We start from the raw sequence: 16,035 nt of genomic DNA, 5'->3' as shown, positions 1-16,035 counted from the left end.
GTGTCTGTGACACAGAATGGAAGAGAAACTGGAACTGCAATGAACGCAGACTTTTTTTTTTCATTTCCACTGACCAATAAACAGAACTACAGGTGCACCCAACCACGGACATGCATTAACTCGTCATGAGAAATCTAGGTAGGCTAAGTAGGATGAGAGAATGTTTGTAACTCCCAAAAATATCTGGAGAGGAAGAATGGAGGATCGGCATCGAGATACATGTGGACCAGCTAAGTGGGCTGTCTGAAAGTTGGCATTCATCCACGACATTAAAAAAATATCAAAATAAGAAAGGCTGTAAATGAAAAAGAAAACACAGAAAATACTGCTTTCATAAAGATCTGATTGCCTTGGCACAGGCCCTGGGGGCAGAAATCAAACGCATCACTCCCAAGCCCCACTGCAGAAGAAAAGATCCTGGGATCTTGGCAGTGGGGGGCATGTAACAGCAGTTCAGGAACTTTCAGACATGACCTTGAAAATCCAGGACTTATTGGTAAAGTTGACTGAAGGTATATTAGATATTTCCCCACAAAAATACTATTTGGATTCTCCCCAACCCCTCCCTCCCTTGATGGGACAACATCCTTTTTTTATTCCTTGGGCAATACATGTCGTTACTTCCAATTTGAAACAAGTTAGTATAGGACAGAGAGAGAGAGGGGGAGGGAGAGAAAGAGGGAGAGGGAGAGAGAGAGAGAGAAGGGGAGAAAGAGAGAGAGAGAGGTGGCTTAAGCAGTGTCGTGTCTCCCCTGGCTGTCCTTGTCACTCTTTCACGGCCACGGTTTGATCGGAACTCGCCGCGGGGGCCTCGGGGGCCTTGAGCTCTTCTGCAGGGGCTGCGGGGGCCTGGGCCTTGGGGGTACAACTGGGCGCTTCCGTGGCTGCGGGGGGCTCCTTGCAAGAGGGGGCAGCCTCAGTGCTGCTTGGTTTTGAGTCTGAAGCTGGGGCCCCGTCGCTTTTCGTCTCCGGGGCGGCAGGAGCTGCGGGAGCCTCAGTCTTTTTGGGGTCCCCTTCCTCCTGGCTCTGGTCGCCCCCCGGAGCGGGGGTCGTGCTCTCGGCCGGGGCGGCGGCTGCGGCCTCCTCGGTAGCTTTGGGGGTGTCGCCGGCCGCCGCCTCCTGCTCCGGGGCCTGGGCGGGCTCGGCCTTGACTTTGGCCTCGGCGGCCCCCTCCGTCTTCTCGGGCTCGGCCTTGGGCGCCCCCTCCTGGGCCGCAGCCGCGTCCTTCTTGCCCTTGTCGTCGGCCTTGGGCTCGGCGTCCTGGGCGTCCTTCTCGGCCTTGTCCTCCTTGGGCTCTGCGGGCTCCGCAGCCGCCTGGGGCTCGCTCTCCTTCGGGGTCCCCTCCTCTTCGGTCCCCGCGCCTTCAGCCTTCTTGTCCTTGTCCTTGGCTTTCTCGTCGTTCACACTGTAGCCCTTCTTCTTCTTGCTGAGCTTGCCTCCCATCGTGGAGTCCTGGAAGGAAACACAAAGGGGACAAAGCACAGGAGTTACTGGGCGGGTCTGGGAGGCCTCGGGTCATACGGTGGAGAGGTCACACCCCCGCTGAATTCACACCAGAAGGGCCAGGCGGCCAGTGCTGTGTTATCTGTACTTTACCACGATCACAAATCAACTGTGGTTACTAGAGGAGGGAAAAAGGAGGAAGAGAGGGGGATGGTGGGAAGCCGGTTGATGGACACAAAGCAGGGAGAGACAGAACAGTCAGCCCAGAAATCTGTGATCAAGAAGCGTTTACTGCAAGTGACGAGACGACCAGAAGAGAGAGCAAATGTGCACATCACCAAGGAGTGATTAAGTTCTGCAATGATGGATAGGCTAATTATCCTGAATCGATCTGCACACACTGCATACGTGTATTGAAATGTAACTCTGAGCCCCATAAATATGTACAAATGTTCCAATTTTTAAAATTTTTAATAGAAATAGAACAATGAATAATAATAATAAAAAAAAAAAGGGCCGGCCCGTGGCTCACTTGGTTGAGCGTGGTGCTGACAACACCAAGTCAAGGGTTAAGATCCCCTTACCGGTCATCTTTTAAAAAAATAAAATGATAATAATAATAATAATAAAGTAAAAAGCTCAGCTGTAGAGCTTCTAATAGCAGCCAAGTTGAAGGGATAATAGGCTAAGAACAAAGAATCAATGATTGGACAGGAAGCTTGTCACTGGTAGAGAGAGCTGGGTCAGTATCTGTTTCTTTTTTACTTTCTTTTTCTTTTTCTTTTTTTTTTTTTTTGTCTTTTTGTGACCGGTAAGGGGATCACAGCCCTTGGCTTGGTGTTGTCAGCACCACGCTCAGCCAGTGAGCAACCGGCCATCCCTACACAGGATCCGAACCAATGGCCTTAGTGCTACTAGCACCGCACTCTCCCAAGTGAGCCACGGGCTGGCCCTCAGTGTCTGTTTCTTATCTGCCTTCCAATGTCTGATTCCAAACACCAGGCGCTGAGCACTTGTGTACAAAATGACAGAGGCAGCCATTTTACATCAAAGGTAAAGCTAGTAAAAGGCTTCATATTTTTAAAGTACTTTCTGGAGAAATTGCATAGCAGTAAAATACAAATCACAAATGTCTAGAAAATAATCTCAAACTACAAACACTTTTCAAACTTTGTAATTCATATATCTGTTCATATAAGCAAACCCATCTTCAAAGACCTAAGTAATTCAGTCTATCTTGTTATTAAGCAGGCAAAGTAACAGCTGTATTTAGTGTGTTAGTCATGTCCAACTTGTATTCATAGCTTTTCAAGGTATTTTTACCTTTAAAAAAAAGTGCCATTGTGATATAAAATTGTTCTTCATTGTCAATTTCCTGATTAGAATTCAGACTATGTGAGGGTACTTCAAAAAAATTGTGGAAAAATAGGATCAAAAGATAGTGGTGCTGATAACACCAAGGTCCAGGGTTCAATCTGGCTAGCCACCAAAAAAAAAAAAAAAAAAAAAAAAAGAAGATTAATACAAATCTTTCCATGAAAAGTACCCTCATTTACTTAAGTTCAATGGCCCTTTTCACTCAAAGTTAAATTTCCAACTACCTTGAGGCTGCTACTTTCATTCTGGTATAAGAAGCTCTGATTATATTTGAATCCTGAATTTTTCTCCTCTGGTACCAAAACATTAATCCAAATAAATAATAAATTAATAAACTTAATCCAGAACCATTGCCAGAGCTAAAGAGGCACTGCTTTTCTTTCAAGTGCATGTTTATGGTATCACATACATCAGTGAGAACCCACTGAAATGTTGCTCTTTGGAGGAAAATCAGTTCCTTTTCCTTAAGGAGGCATGGCAGAAAACACGCTCCACTCTTCCCTCAAGTCCCCACAAATAAGAAAAGTGCAGCAAAGGGACAGCCCTTAGGCCTGGGGAGGTTAGAAAGCACAGGTGAGACCACCTGGTTCTGTCCCAGGTCAGGGCCTACTCCTGGCAGAACTATAAAGCCATCTTTTTTCTTTTTTTAAAATATCATCCATTTAGAACAGAAAAATTGCCACTTATTCATCACATTCCTTGAAATCATGATTCATGATAGTGGAATAGCCCACATTTATCTTATTTAAAAGTCGGTGTTGGGTAGGGGCGTACTATTCTTCAGACAAAATTTGCCTCACCACTCTATATGATAATTTCCTGTCTGGAATGACTTTAATAGTTGGGAGAGAGAAAGCAATAAACTGAAAAATGACTGAAATACTGTTCCTGTTCTCAAGGAAGTTCTTTATTATGTTATCCAAGAAAAAATTTCTCTTACGTGTCTTTTTAAAAAACAGTGGTTTTTGGTCATAACCCACTTCAGACACTCACCGGATCTATTTGACTTAACTTTTTATTCTCTCTCCTCCAGAAGTGTAACCAAACACATATGGCAAAAACAGAATTAAATATAGTTCTATAAGCAATCACAAAGAAATAGTGAAAACATAAAGAAATAAACCAGACCGATATTTTAAATTGTATGTTATACCTCTCATTGAATTCTTAATTTGCCAGTATGCATGCATGGTCTACATCAATTTCAGCTCTGATATTTCAAGATACATTTTGGTTGAGCTAAATAAGAAATAGGAAACCTAAAGGTCTGCCTTTATGATCTTCTCCCAATTTAATATTAGAAACTCATACACTAACTTAGAAATTACAGACTATAAAACAAAGTATACATGTAGTGGGACTTATGAATATAACATAGGAGGTGCTGCTTTCTGACACCCACAGCATGAAATTCTATATAGCAATCCCCAAAGTCTTAAAGTCATGTTGGCTTACAAACCTAAAATCTAAGTTACTAAAATGGGTTTTCTGAAACACAGTTAAGGCCACATTCTATTCTTTGTTTTAAGCCCAGCTGAGATTGTTTCTGGTTAGGAAGTAAACACACATAATCAAGTTGTAAGTAAGAAAATGTGTCTCAATTCTATTTGTGTTTCAAAGTTAACAAACACCCCTGCTTTTTGCTTACTTACCTGTGTTAGTTATAGTGAGGTATCAGAGGGAGGCTTATAAAAATCCACTAGAACCCTGGAAAAGCAAGGCTGTCTGTTTTTTTCCCAAGACAGCATGAGTGAAGACCTTGCCTACATCCAGAGGTAAATTAAAATTATAATTTAAAATCTGTTAACTTTTTCCTAGGTGTCAGGTACAACCCTAATCCTATATATATTACATAAATTATTTAATCTTCTCAATAGCACCATGCAGTGGTATACCATTAAGATTCTCTTTTTACCTGTAAGGAAATTTTAACTAGCTGAATTCATGAAGCTGTACTATAAACAAAGGCCACATCCAACAAAATTCAGTAGGGCAAGAAGGCACCATCTAGGAAGTCAGAAGAAACTCCACGAAGAAGCTGGCAAGGGCAGAGCTCTCAGCCCAGGAGTGTTCCCACCCGGGGTTACAAGGTTGGTGCAGCCTGGGGTGGCTCAGAACTCATGATGTTGACAGGGTAAGGAAGAAATTCAGTATCTCAGGTAGTCTCTACCCCTAAACTTTTCATCTTCCTATTTGCCAGAGCAGCTTTGTATCAAGATCCTTAAGAAATAAGAGAGCAATGGGCATATCGTTGAAAGATTTCTCTCATTTCTATTATTTCTAATTTTGAAAGAAACCACTTGTTGTAGAAAGTTCAAACTTTACACACACACACACACACACACACACACACACACACACACACACACACGTCAACATGTAATCCACCCCAGAAGTCATCTAAACCTAAATGGAAGCGGCATTAAAAGGGTTAAGACTGCCTTTGCATTGTCCTTATTTAGGATATTCACTAGCCATTGAGTGGCACAGCAAGAAAACTCACATCAATGCTGAAAACACTGACCTAAACTCTGTGTGTTTATATAATAACCAAACACCTAGAGTGATCTCTTATTTATGACTTCTCAAAGGAAAGCAAACTTGGGAGCTGTCCTTTAAAACTGCAAGAAAATTCCGTCACAAAGGCCAAAACGATAGACTTATGGCTTGAAACTAGCATAGAAAATAACTAGCAATAAACAGCACCAGAAAAAGGAATTTTACTGCGTTTAATCTAGTAACTGAAAGAATTATTTCAAGGAGACTATGGACATTGGGTCATGGTAGGTTCATAAGATGCTGTGAATCCCACCTACACAGCACACCCACCCTGATCGTTGGGGCAAGTTACTTAAAACCTCCTTGTCCCTCCATTTCCTGTAAAAGAGAGAATGTCAGTTTCATGGGAATTTAATGCGAGGCATGAGTACAACCTTTGACAATTTACGTGCCTGCAATATGTTAGTTCCTTCCTTCATTTAATGTTACAGTCCTTAGATAACTCTGTGCTTGTAAACTCACAAGTTCTAGAATCAGGCATTAGAAGCACTGTAATTTAAAAAATGCTTTAAAAATAAAAACTTTAAAAAATTGTATCAAATATTAAAATTAGTCAACTTCTTTGATCTGAATATTTTATGTACTTAAGATTCTCAGGAGGTATGAATCTTTTAAAAATACACTAATAGCCCATTATACCAAGAAATCAGTTTCTAGACGGAGATAAAAATGAGAGATTAGTCATCAAATCCATTCCCTCCCAATTTGAACTAGTACCAGAGTGATCATAGAAGAAATATCATTTCATCTTTTAGTGTACTTTCACCATCTCTGCATCACTTGGGTCCAAGGAAACAAGAAAAAAAAATCCATCTCAGTCACCAAGATGGAAAAAGAATCCAAATTCTTTAGTTAAAGCTCATTTACTGCCTCAAATTTTATATATGAAAGGTAATAAAAAAACTTGATCTGCACCTTATCTCGCTTACTAAGCTAAACCTAAGATGTTTATAAAGAAGGTAACATTGTCAAATGTTTTTTAAAAAATTTTTTGCCACTTTTCTCATGAGTTTTCTTTCAAATATCAAATAGCTTAATATTTTTAAGGTACTAACGTATGGTATTTAAAATCTCCCACAACTGTCTTGTGACTAATGCTATTCCCTCTACCTTATAAAACCAAGTCTCTATTTCACTAATCCTGCTTGACTATAAACAAATATTCCGGAAGAAATGTATCCAAGTTCTACTTTTTGGTGAAGAGAGGAAAGTGTCATTCCAGCACTGTTAGCAGATCAAAGAAAACTGGGATGGGATGCGGGAAAATAAGAGGTAGGCCTGGAAAGGCTAGAGGAAGGATCACTGGCGGTTTCTGATCTCATCAGCCTGGTTCTTTGCCTGTACCTGTCTGGACTCAGAAGGCATGTGCACCCATGTAATGAACACCCATGGCCTCCTGAGACTGCCTTCATAAAACAGTAGTTAGTTAGCTCAGACTACACACTCATTACCGACGCAAACTTTTCCTTGCTTATTGGCAGCAAATTACTTATCTGAATAAATGAGAGTACGCATCTATAAACTCTCAAGAAACTTCTAAAGGCATGTTTCTCTAACTTCCTCATGCAATTTCCTAGCTAGGTAGGGTAGGTAAGGTGATGACTTTTTGTGTGTCCTCAGAAACAACTACATAACGTAATAAATGGCCTAAAAACTAAGTTTTAATTTTTCCTCCAAAGCAAATATAAGGATTCTGTTGAGTCTTGGAGCTGATGAGTATTTCTTTTCTTGCAGAGGAAAATCCTGTTTATAAGCTAATGTTCAACTTTATTGGGAAAAAAAAAAAAAAGTACTATGTATTATTGTCACTATAGAAAACCTAAAAAAGAATAAACAAACTGGTTCTTCCAATGGAGAGTTTAAATTTTATATAAAAATTTCTTTGGGAGATTAAAGGCAAGAAATAATTTGAAATGTTATGTTGTAATCAAGAAACTCTTTACTAAACAGAGGTGATCTCCATAAAGTTTTTCCCTTAGCTCCAGGAAGCCTGTTAGGGAACAGAGAAAATGTTCCTTATCCATTCAAATCATCCAAGTTGTGTTTATTCTGTACACACAATCCCTAGGACACACCAGGCCAAAATCACTTCTTACAAGCTTAATTATCACAGCATTTCATTAAACAACCACAATTTCCACAAACTGTAACATGATTTGGCTGTTGACATGATTAACTCATCCAGAACTTTCTTATTTTTTTCTTACCTTAAAATAAACCAATCTATCAGCACAGCCCACTTCATTAAAATGTAACTTTTCAGTTTAAGAAAATAAAGGTGGAAGGACAGATGACAAAATGCCACTCAGGAAAAAAATCAAATGAATCACTCACCACGAAGTCTGCTAAAAATGGCAAGGGTGCTGCTGGGTGCTAGTCCCTGCTATCAATAATTCGCTACGAGACTCTGAGCCAAGTAACATCCTGCTCTGGATCTCAAATTTCCTAATCAGTAAAATGAAGATATTTAAGTTAATTCTCTTTCTGGGAGGAAAAAGAATTTTATGAATGTTATGGCACTAAAGAAAATGCTATGCATAAGAAAAAATGTGGCATTATTTAAGTTCTATACTCCTGCTAATTACTATCATAAAAACTTATACCATTTTACACCCTGAAGACATTGACAGCCAGCTGATTTATTACTGACCAGATGTCTTTGTACATGATTTCAACATATGTGAAGCTTGCTAAAAATCAGAAGTAAAAAGTAATTTTCAGGGCCGGCCCGTGGCTCACTCGGGAGAGTGTGGTGCTGAGAACACCAAGGCCCCGGGTTCGGATCCCATATACGGATGGCCGGTTCACTCACTGGCTGAGCGTGGTGCTCACAACACCAAGTCAAGGGTTAAGATCCCCTTACCGGTCATCTTTTAAAAAAAAAAAAAAAAAGTAATTTTCAAAAATAATATAACAAATTAAGAATCAGTAAAATAACACCCAAATATTCAAAGAATGCAATATTTTTAATGTTTTAAATTATATTTAGGAAATATTTTCAAAATAATGTGTTAGCTGTATAAGTAATGAGTCAGGATAGAATTGCACACTAAAAGCATCTCAGATAGTGATAACTGTCAGAAACATTAGGTTTCCTTGGGTTCACTAATTGGAACTGTATCATAGTGCTGTGGTTTTTTGCAAAAGACATTCAACTGTTTCCTTTTTACCTACTTTTGATGGGTCATCTACCAACCATTGGTGGTCCTGCTTGGCAGGATCTGCCCTATGTCCACTGTCTTTGAGCAAGAGTGCTATCTAAAAATAACCAAGCCACCTTTCTCTTTCATGCAAGTCTAAGCAATATCAGCCTAAGGATATTTTAAAATTATTATTTCAAATACAGTGTAAGTCAATCTAACAAGGGCTTCTCGCAAACTAACATGACACTCAATTTAGTGATGTAGAAATGCTGAGAAAAACTAAGTAGGAGGAGTTTTAGGCCAAATTTCTAGAAAAATATAGCCACCTATATTGTTTAAAAGAAATAAAAAGAAAGTGACTTCTAACTTAAACAGAAAGACAGCGACATAAAACAATTAACAAGCTTGGAAAGCTAAATTAAAATAACTTCCTTTTCCCACTCTGTACCATGTGAGGACCATTTAAATATATAAATTCAGTACTGAGAAATCTAAGTCATCTGTTTCTTGTACATAAAATTCACTTACAAAACAAAACATAAGTAAATTCATACAAATGTGGAAATTATTTTCCTGCCACCATGGTCTCCATTACCTATTCCAGAATTAGTTGATACTGTAGACAGTGTTTGCAAATTTTTCGGGAACACATGCTCAATGCAAATGTAGGATTTCTCTTTTTTCTAAAGCAAGATTGTGATGCTTCACAGGACACTAATACTGAAAGCTTAGCCCTGTGTGGTCTTCTGACTCAGTCTACTTTGTCTGCCAGAAACCTGCTTTCACCACTTGCTACCAAGGAGTAACAGCATCTAAGCAGTAGGCTAGATTCCTTCCCTTCTTCCTTAGTGAGTGCTAAAATTCTCAAGTTCCTAACCAGACTCCTTTGTCTCTAAAAGTTTGCAAGAGATAATTAAAACATAGAGGGCAATTTCATTTATACCTAGGTTGACCTTCTCAGGGGGGGAAAAAAAAGTATCTTGAATTTTATAAAGAAAGTGGATTAAATTTAAGGTTGTCCAGTGCCACAAAAATGGTCTAAATTTTGCCAAAGTTGAAGATTTTAGCTGTTCAGTCATCCCCTTTTCCTTCCTTTGACAAGCCTTAAGGGCTTAACACATAAACACTTTTAGCACCAATCGATTATACCACTAATGGTGGGAGGAGCCATTTTTTGTTTTCTTCTGAATTGAACCAAAAAATATGCATTTTTTTTAAGGGAAAAATTTTTTAATTTGCTTAGAAAGGCCCATACCTTTTCATGGATTTTCCTATATGTTCAGAATCTGATTAAATAGTTTTATCTAAGAAATCTCTCATCAATTGTTCTTTTCCCAAATAAAGGGATAATTAATTCATTTCTACATTCAAAACTAGGACATCTCACATTTTCACAGAGCTGTCAGAATGTAACATTTTAGAAGATTTTGTTCAAAGTTAAGTTAGGAAAGTGTTCCAGGCCAGTTATAGCTTTTAATGCCCACAGCTTTGCCTTGGAAATATCAACACAAGGTCACGATGACTTTAAGCACAGTAAGGCCAAAGACTCATCCCTTACACTTCTCTAGCAGAACATCTTCAGAGGCTCACAGGTGAAAGAATCCAGCAACACAGGATTTAAACCTTAGCTCCATTCTGTGCCAAAGAGAAAGCAGTGGCTTTATGAGTCGGAGGCCCTCGGATGGTTTCCCTGCTTCTCTAGTGCCACTAGAGGAGCCCAATCTGGCCAACAACAATTGCTGTGCTGAGTGAAGACACTGAGGGGACCTAGTCCTCTGAAGTATAAGAACACACTCTTTTCGTCCCTTATAGAAGATATTTCTATTTCTGCCCCATGCAGTGACTGAGGTTCTCAAATCCCATTGCTTGTACCAAGTGAAAATACACAGCTCGGTCCTACGGCCGATACACTCCTCTGGTTTCAGTCAAGACAACCGCAGCATTTTAAGACACAGGATGACACAAGCCTATGTATCAGGATTGTGTCTCATCAACATGTGAGCCACCGTGGAAGTTGTTCTTACAGTTTTCCAATGAAATGTGAGGTTTCTGGGAATTATCTTTACTGTTTCCTTAGTCTTTAAATAAAACACTTACTAAATAATCTGGTTGGATGTACATGAGGAAGAAGGAGAGAAATGCTGAATCAAAAGAAGGATTACGAAGAACAGCACTGCCATCATCAGCTTTAAGAAGATTTCAGTCCTCTGTGGCAGGTCTAAGTAGTGACACACCATCAGGCTTCCCGTCGAGAGACCTGGGTCACCCACATAGCTTTCAAGAGCCCTTCTGCATCTTGTTGACAAGCAAAATTACTGGTAATTAAATGTGAATGTTTATCCCAAGCCACGCACTGAATTTTTGATGCTTCAATATGCAAATGACCACCATTTATAACTGTTGAGCCTTCATTTCAGTAGCACTGTGTTGATTACATCCATTACTTAGTGTTGCCCAAGTCTTTGGCTGAAATTTGTCCTTAGGTAAAAAATGCATGGCCTCTCTTCAGAAAATATAAATTTGCACCACACCACAGTTTCCAGGCATCAACTATATCCCCCAAAACAGTGGGGATTATGTGTATTGTGTACCTCCCACAATCACTAGACTCCATGACATCACCAATTTGACTCATTGCCATGTTTTACTTATGTTGTTCTGTCAATGAACACAGTTCTGTGACTTAGTTAAGAATCACTGGCATATATAAACTAGTGTATAAAACAAGAAATTCATATCAAATTTCCCCCATATGATCTGAAAGTTAGCACATTCACTCCTTCACATGCTATTCCTGTCTATGTCTTCTTCCTCTGCACTAAAAATATCTAGGCACTTCCTATATAGGACAATTTGAGTCAATACAAAGGTCTCATCCACTGCCAAGTTTCTATTTTAAAAATGCAAATTTGGATTAATTAGCCATTTTGTCTAGAACCAGCAGAAAATGAGAAGTGGTAGAGTTCTTAAGGATGATATCAAACAGATCACAATGAGGAGGACAACTCCAAGTCTACAGCAAAACCCAACATAAATATGCAACAGTATGTGTCAGAGTCTGCAGTGTTATTTCTGGTTCGATTACAGCTTTATCATGCATTCAAGACGAGAAGTCATCTCCTTTTGATTCTGTTTCCATCTTATAATCAGAAGAAAATATATCTGCCTTAAAAGCATGCTGGGAATGAATCAACGTTTCTTGACAAAGTTCAGTATGTGGCCACAGCATCTTAACAGTGTATCCTTGGACAAGAAATTGTCACTCTAATTCAGAGCTGCAAAGGTTATACGACACAATCCACTATTAATTTTTCAGAGTAACATATAGTTACAACTGACTCATGAATCACATCTGCAGACAAATTCATCACCAGACACGCTGGGTGTAAAACTCAGGCTGAAAGAATCCAAGTTACTAGTCCAACCTATCTGAAGTAAATGTTGGGTTTAAGGGAAAGGAGGAAAATTTGTACCTTAAGGAGAGAATTTACAAAGAATGAAGGAGCACAACACACACAAAAAGTGTTTTCTATAAGAACAGAGGAAAGAAACTTAAAATGTGGTTATGCCCAATAATTTTTCCATTTTCAGCAAATCACTAGCCCCTTTCTTTCAAATGGCCAAAACTTTTATTCTAAAAGGAGAAAATGAAATAACAAATGTAGCCTATGCATTATTTTTGGTATTCCTACCGCTATACACTCTGTGACAATGATTTGCTGTCAGGTTTCTTTAATGCCTGGTGATAATTCCCATTGCTGGAATTATTGTTGTCAGTGTCTGATTCAGTTAAGCTTCTATTCAGCAATTCTAATAACATCACCAACATTTAGGGGATGTGAATGTCCTCTGGGCAGGGGGGGACTACAGTAAGAGTTGCCAATCCATGTCTAAGTTTCTAAGGCAAATCTTTTAAATGTCATGAATAAAAACTTGAGAGAAAACATTTGAGACAATTTACTCTCTTGCCGCAATAAAAATGTTCAACATTGTAAAAATGTACTGTGAAAATATGCAACAAATTTTGGGGAAATAAGTACATGCACATGCACAGATGCACACACTCACATTTATACAACCCAATTTTCCCAAAGGTGATTAAGAAGAGTTGGATCTGCAAAGTCACAAAGCCCTCTAATACAAAAGAAGATTAATCACAAGTGAATGTTCCATTATTCTTCTTCATGAAGCCCAGACTAGCCCTACAGAAGCATCTGCAAAGTGTGTTTGGGTATCTCTCAACTCAAGTCCAACATGCAGAGTAGCCTCTAGAACTTCAGATGTTCAGAATTACACATACTTGATCTTGAAAGGATATACTTGATTGAAAAATATACCTGATCTTAGCAGGAAAAGATTTTGAAGTGTATACAAAGTGTAATGTAAGAGAACGAAAAGCCTACTCTAGTCTAGCAGGAGGGATGAGACATACAGACAATTAAAATATAAATGAGAGTAAGTTAAGTGTTATAAGAGAGCAAAACAAACGATTGCATTTCACCAGAAGAGATGACAGTTAGCTGAGGTCAGGAGATGAGGAAAAGTTTAGAGAGGAGATAGACCTTGAGGCAGTAGAAACACCAAAAGTAGGTACATATATAGTACTTACCCCTGCCTATGACTGTTTTGATATTTGATTTTTACATCTATCAACTCATTAACTTTCCCATTACTGCATTACTATCCCCACTTTACTGTGAAGAAACTAAGACACAGAGGAGAGGTAAAGAACTTACTGAAGATCAAACAGCTAGTAGTTTGTGGAATGTGATGCGAATTCAGGCACTCTGGCTCTTGAGGGAGGTCTGTGAACCATCACAACAAATTGTCTTGAAGGATGATAAAGTTTTCTACAGCTGAGAAAGGGGAAGCGAGGGGTGTTTATGTCAGAGAGAACAAACAGAAAATGCCCAGTCAAGATTATCAGAAAATCTTATCCACACTGAAGAGGAAGGCAGGACTCTCACTTATCCGAAGTGAAGAAAGATGAAATATAAATTTATAGCTGGACGGTTAGCTCAGTTGGTTAGAGCACCACATTGTAACACCAAGTTCAAGGGTTCGGATCCCCTTACTGGCCAGCACACCAACCCCCCCCCCCAAAAAAAAATTATACAGATTGCTCAATAGGGAAAGTATCTGTATTTAGATGGCATAAAACAAACAAAAAAAATAGCTCTTGAAGCAGAAAGAAAAAACTTATATCTCAGAAATCAAAAGAAGAGAGAATTTTAGAAAGCAGCTTTGAAGAGTCATGCTGCTGCAGAAAGGTTGAGAAAGATAAGAGCAGAAATTGTGCAATTTGATCCGGGGATGAGCTGTCAACTACTGACCCTAGAGTGCTTTAGATAAGGGACCCAAGACACGTGCCTCTTTGGCAGGGCTCAAAGAGCATGAGAAGAGATCTCCACAATAGTCAACACCAAAGAGAGCTGTTAAAGGGAAGGTAAAAGTCAAGGAAGGCATCTGCAATTTTGGCAAGATTGAGTTTTATTTGTTTATAAGGATTTGGAAGAACTAATATATGTAAAGCTGGGATGAAAGTAAGAATAAAGAGAGAAACTAAAGTGGAAGGCGAGGGAGAAATATTGATAGGGCAAGCAAGGTTCTGGAAGACTCAGAAAGGTAGGTCAAGATTAATAAGCTTGCTGAAGAGGGGCATTTGCTGTTCAGATGGAGGGGGGACAGAAAGGAATGAGATAAATCCCAAATCCAGTGGTTGTTCCCTGACTCAACACTGCTCTCTTTTAAATGAATATGGTCTAATCTGAATTATTCCATACCAATGACTCAACAAGATCTCTATATAGTAAGTGTTAGGTCATGTGTCTTTGAAATAGTCATTTATCTTTTGGTATTTTGGGTTTTTATTTGTCCAGTCATTTATCTTCCCTGGGTCTTTCATATTGCAACACTTAGCATTTCTCAAGTACTGGGAAGAAAAGGTCAAACATTTCACCAAGACACTAAAGTACTGACATAGTCACCACTAAACCTGGAGAGGTGTTACTGTAAAATAATTTGATGTGCAAAACTAAAGCAAATAGGCTTGCTGAATTATAAAGGTTCTGTGAACTTCAAAGAAACGGGAATACACAGTCCACATATCTATTCTCGACATAAACATAAAAAAGAACCTTAATTATAAAAACTCCTTATTCTTTCTTTCTGCAATCTGGTTTTGGTCCTCAGATAAACCATCATCTTTGGTCATTTATTTGTATCAACATTACTTAACCCTTTTCAGTTCTGTTGTATTGTGTTGAAAGTTGTAGCAGTAAAATAGATCCGGCCTCACTTGATTATTGACCTGAAGTTTTTCTTCGATATTTGTTCTGGATGACTCCAGAACAAAGGTTTTGTTTTATGGTTGATAATGCACAATGGGTACCTGATAAATATTTCAGGGATAGTTGATAAATATTACAGACATTTTACACACTGAAACATGCAATTTTCAAATTATGAACTTGTAAGATGGAAGAGCCAATACAACCATGACTATTAGTTATATAAATGCATCTTTCACTTAACAGTAGAAAAAATAAATATGTTAATTATAACTGAAATTTCTACTTCACTAAATGAGACATGGCCAATTTCCAGGCATCATCCATGATAGCAAACTCTTTGCCACTAGGACCCATCACATCACATCACTAGAATGCAGAAATCACTGCAATAATATTGTCAAGATTTTTTTTTCTTTTAAGTTACAACATGCACATTGTAGAGATCAATTTTTCAAAGTGTATCTCCTAATTGATTCTACAAGTTTTAACCATAAGACCCTGAATTGATGCTGCTTATGCTGCTATAAAAGTGGCAGATGATAGTTAAGCTCCTCTTTAAAAGTAAGTGTTGACTGAATGTAGACATCAGAGGTCCCCCTTACCCTGCCTCTTTAATGTATCCTGCCACATGCAGCAAACACCATCAAAAACATGTATTATTCATTCTCATCAACAGTCTAATATGCTTTTAGAGTCTGCTGTATGTCCACATAATTATTTATTTGCACTTAACGGGTGGTCTTTTCAAAAGCCCAGGTTGCACTACCCTAACGTACAACTGCACATGAATCACCACTCTTTCAGTCAATAAAGTGAGTAAGTGAACCACAACCAGTCAGGAAATGCAAGCTGCTGAGATCACTGAACCATTTCTCTCCCCCATGGACCCAGGGAACTAATACGTCTTATCACCGCAACTCATTTTGAATTCTCACAACGGATTTTGAAATAAAGCACAGGGAAAAAACTTATAGTTGAGATATTTTTGTTGCTCATTAATGGACTAGACAGACCATGATGGGCTTAGAGCCATGGCAGATTCCCTCAGTGTAGCCACCCAAAAAAGACAGCCCGGTGATTGAAGAGAAAAGGGGAGGCCGCCCTATGCCAGGAATCACTGCAGTTTATTTCCAGTAATTTCTATCTCCAAAGAAAAAGGGCTGGTTCACACTTTTTACGACCACCTAAAATTGTGAGATATTGAGATTTTAATGGATATT

The 16,035-nt window shown here is 38.9% G+C and overlaps 1 protein-coding gene across 1 annotated transcript in view; it reads right to left on the bottom strand.

Moving 5' to 3' along the window:
* Nucleotides 1–765: 765 nt before the first annotated feature.
* BASP1 (brain abundant membrane attached signal protein 1) overlaps nt 766–16,035 on the bottom strand; it is a 51,004-nt gene continuing 35,734 nt past the window's right edge. Inside the window, exon 2 of the mRNA XM_063082951.1 lies at nt 766–1,452. Coding sequence (XP_062939021.1) covers nt 766–1,443 — 678 coding nt within the window. The 5' untranslated portion in view covers nt 1,444–1,452. The remainder of the gene's footprint in view (nt 1,453–16,035) is intronic.

This window comes from Cynocephalus volans, chromosome 2, assembly GCF_027409185.1.
Source record: "Cynocephalus volans isolate mCynVol1 chromosome 2, mCynVol1.pri, whole genome shotgun sequence".
NCBI lineage: Eukaryota > Metazoa > Chordata > Mammalia > Dermoptera > Cynocephalidae > Cynocephalus > Cynocephalus volans.
This window is presented reverse-complemented; position numbering and strand designations above follow the sequence as displayed.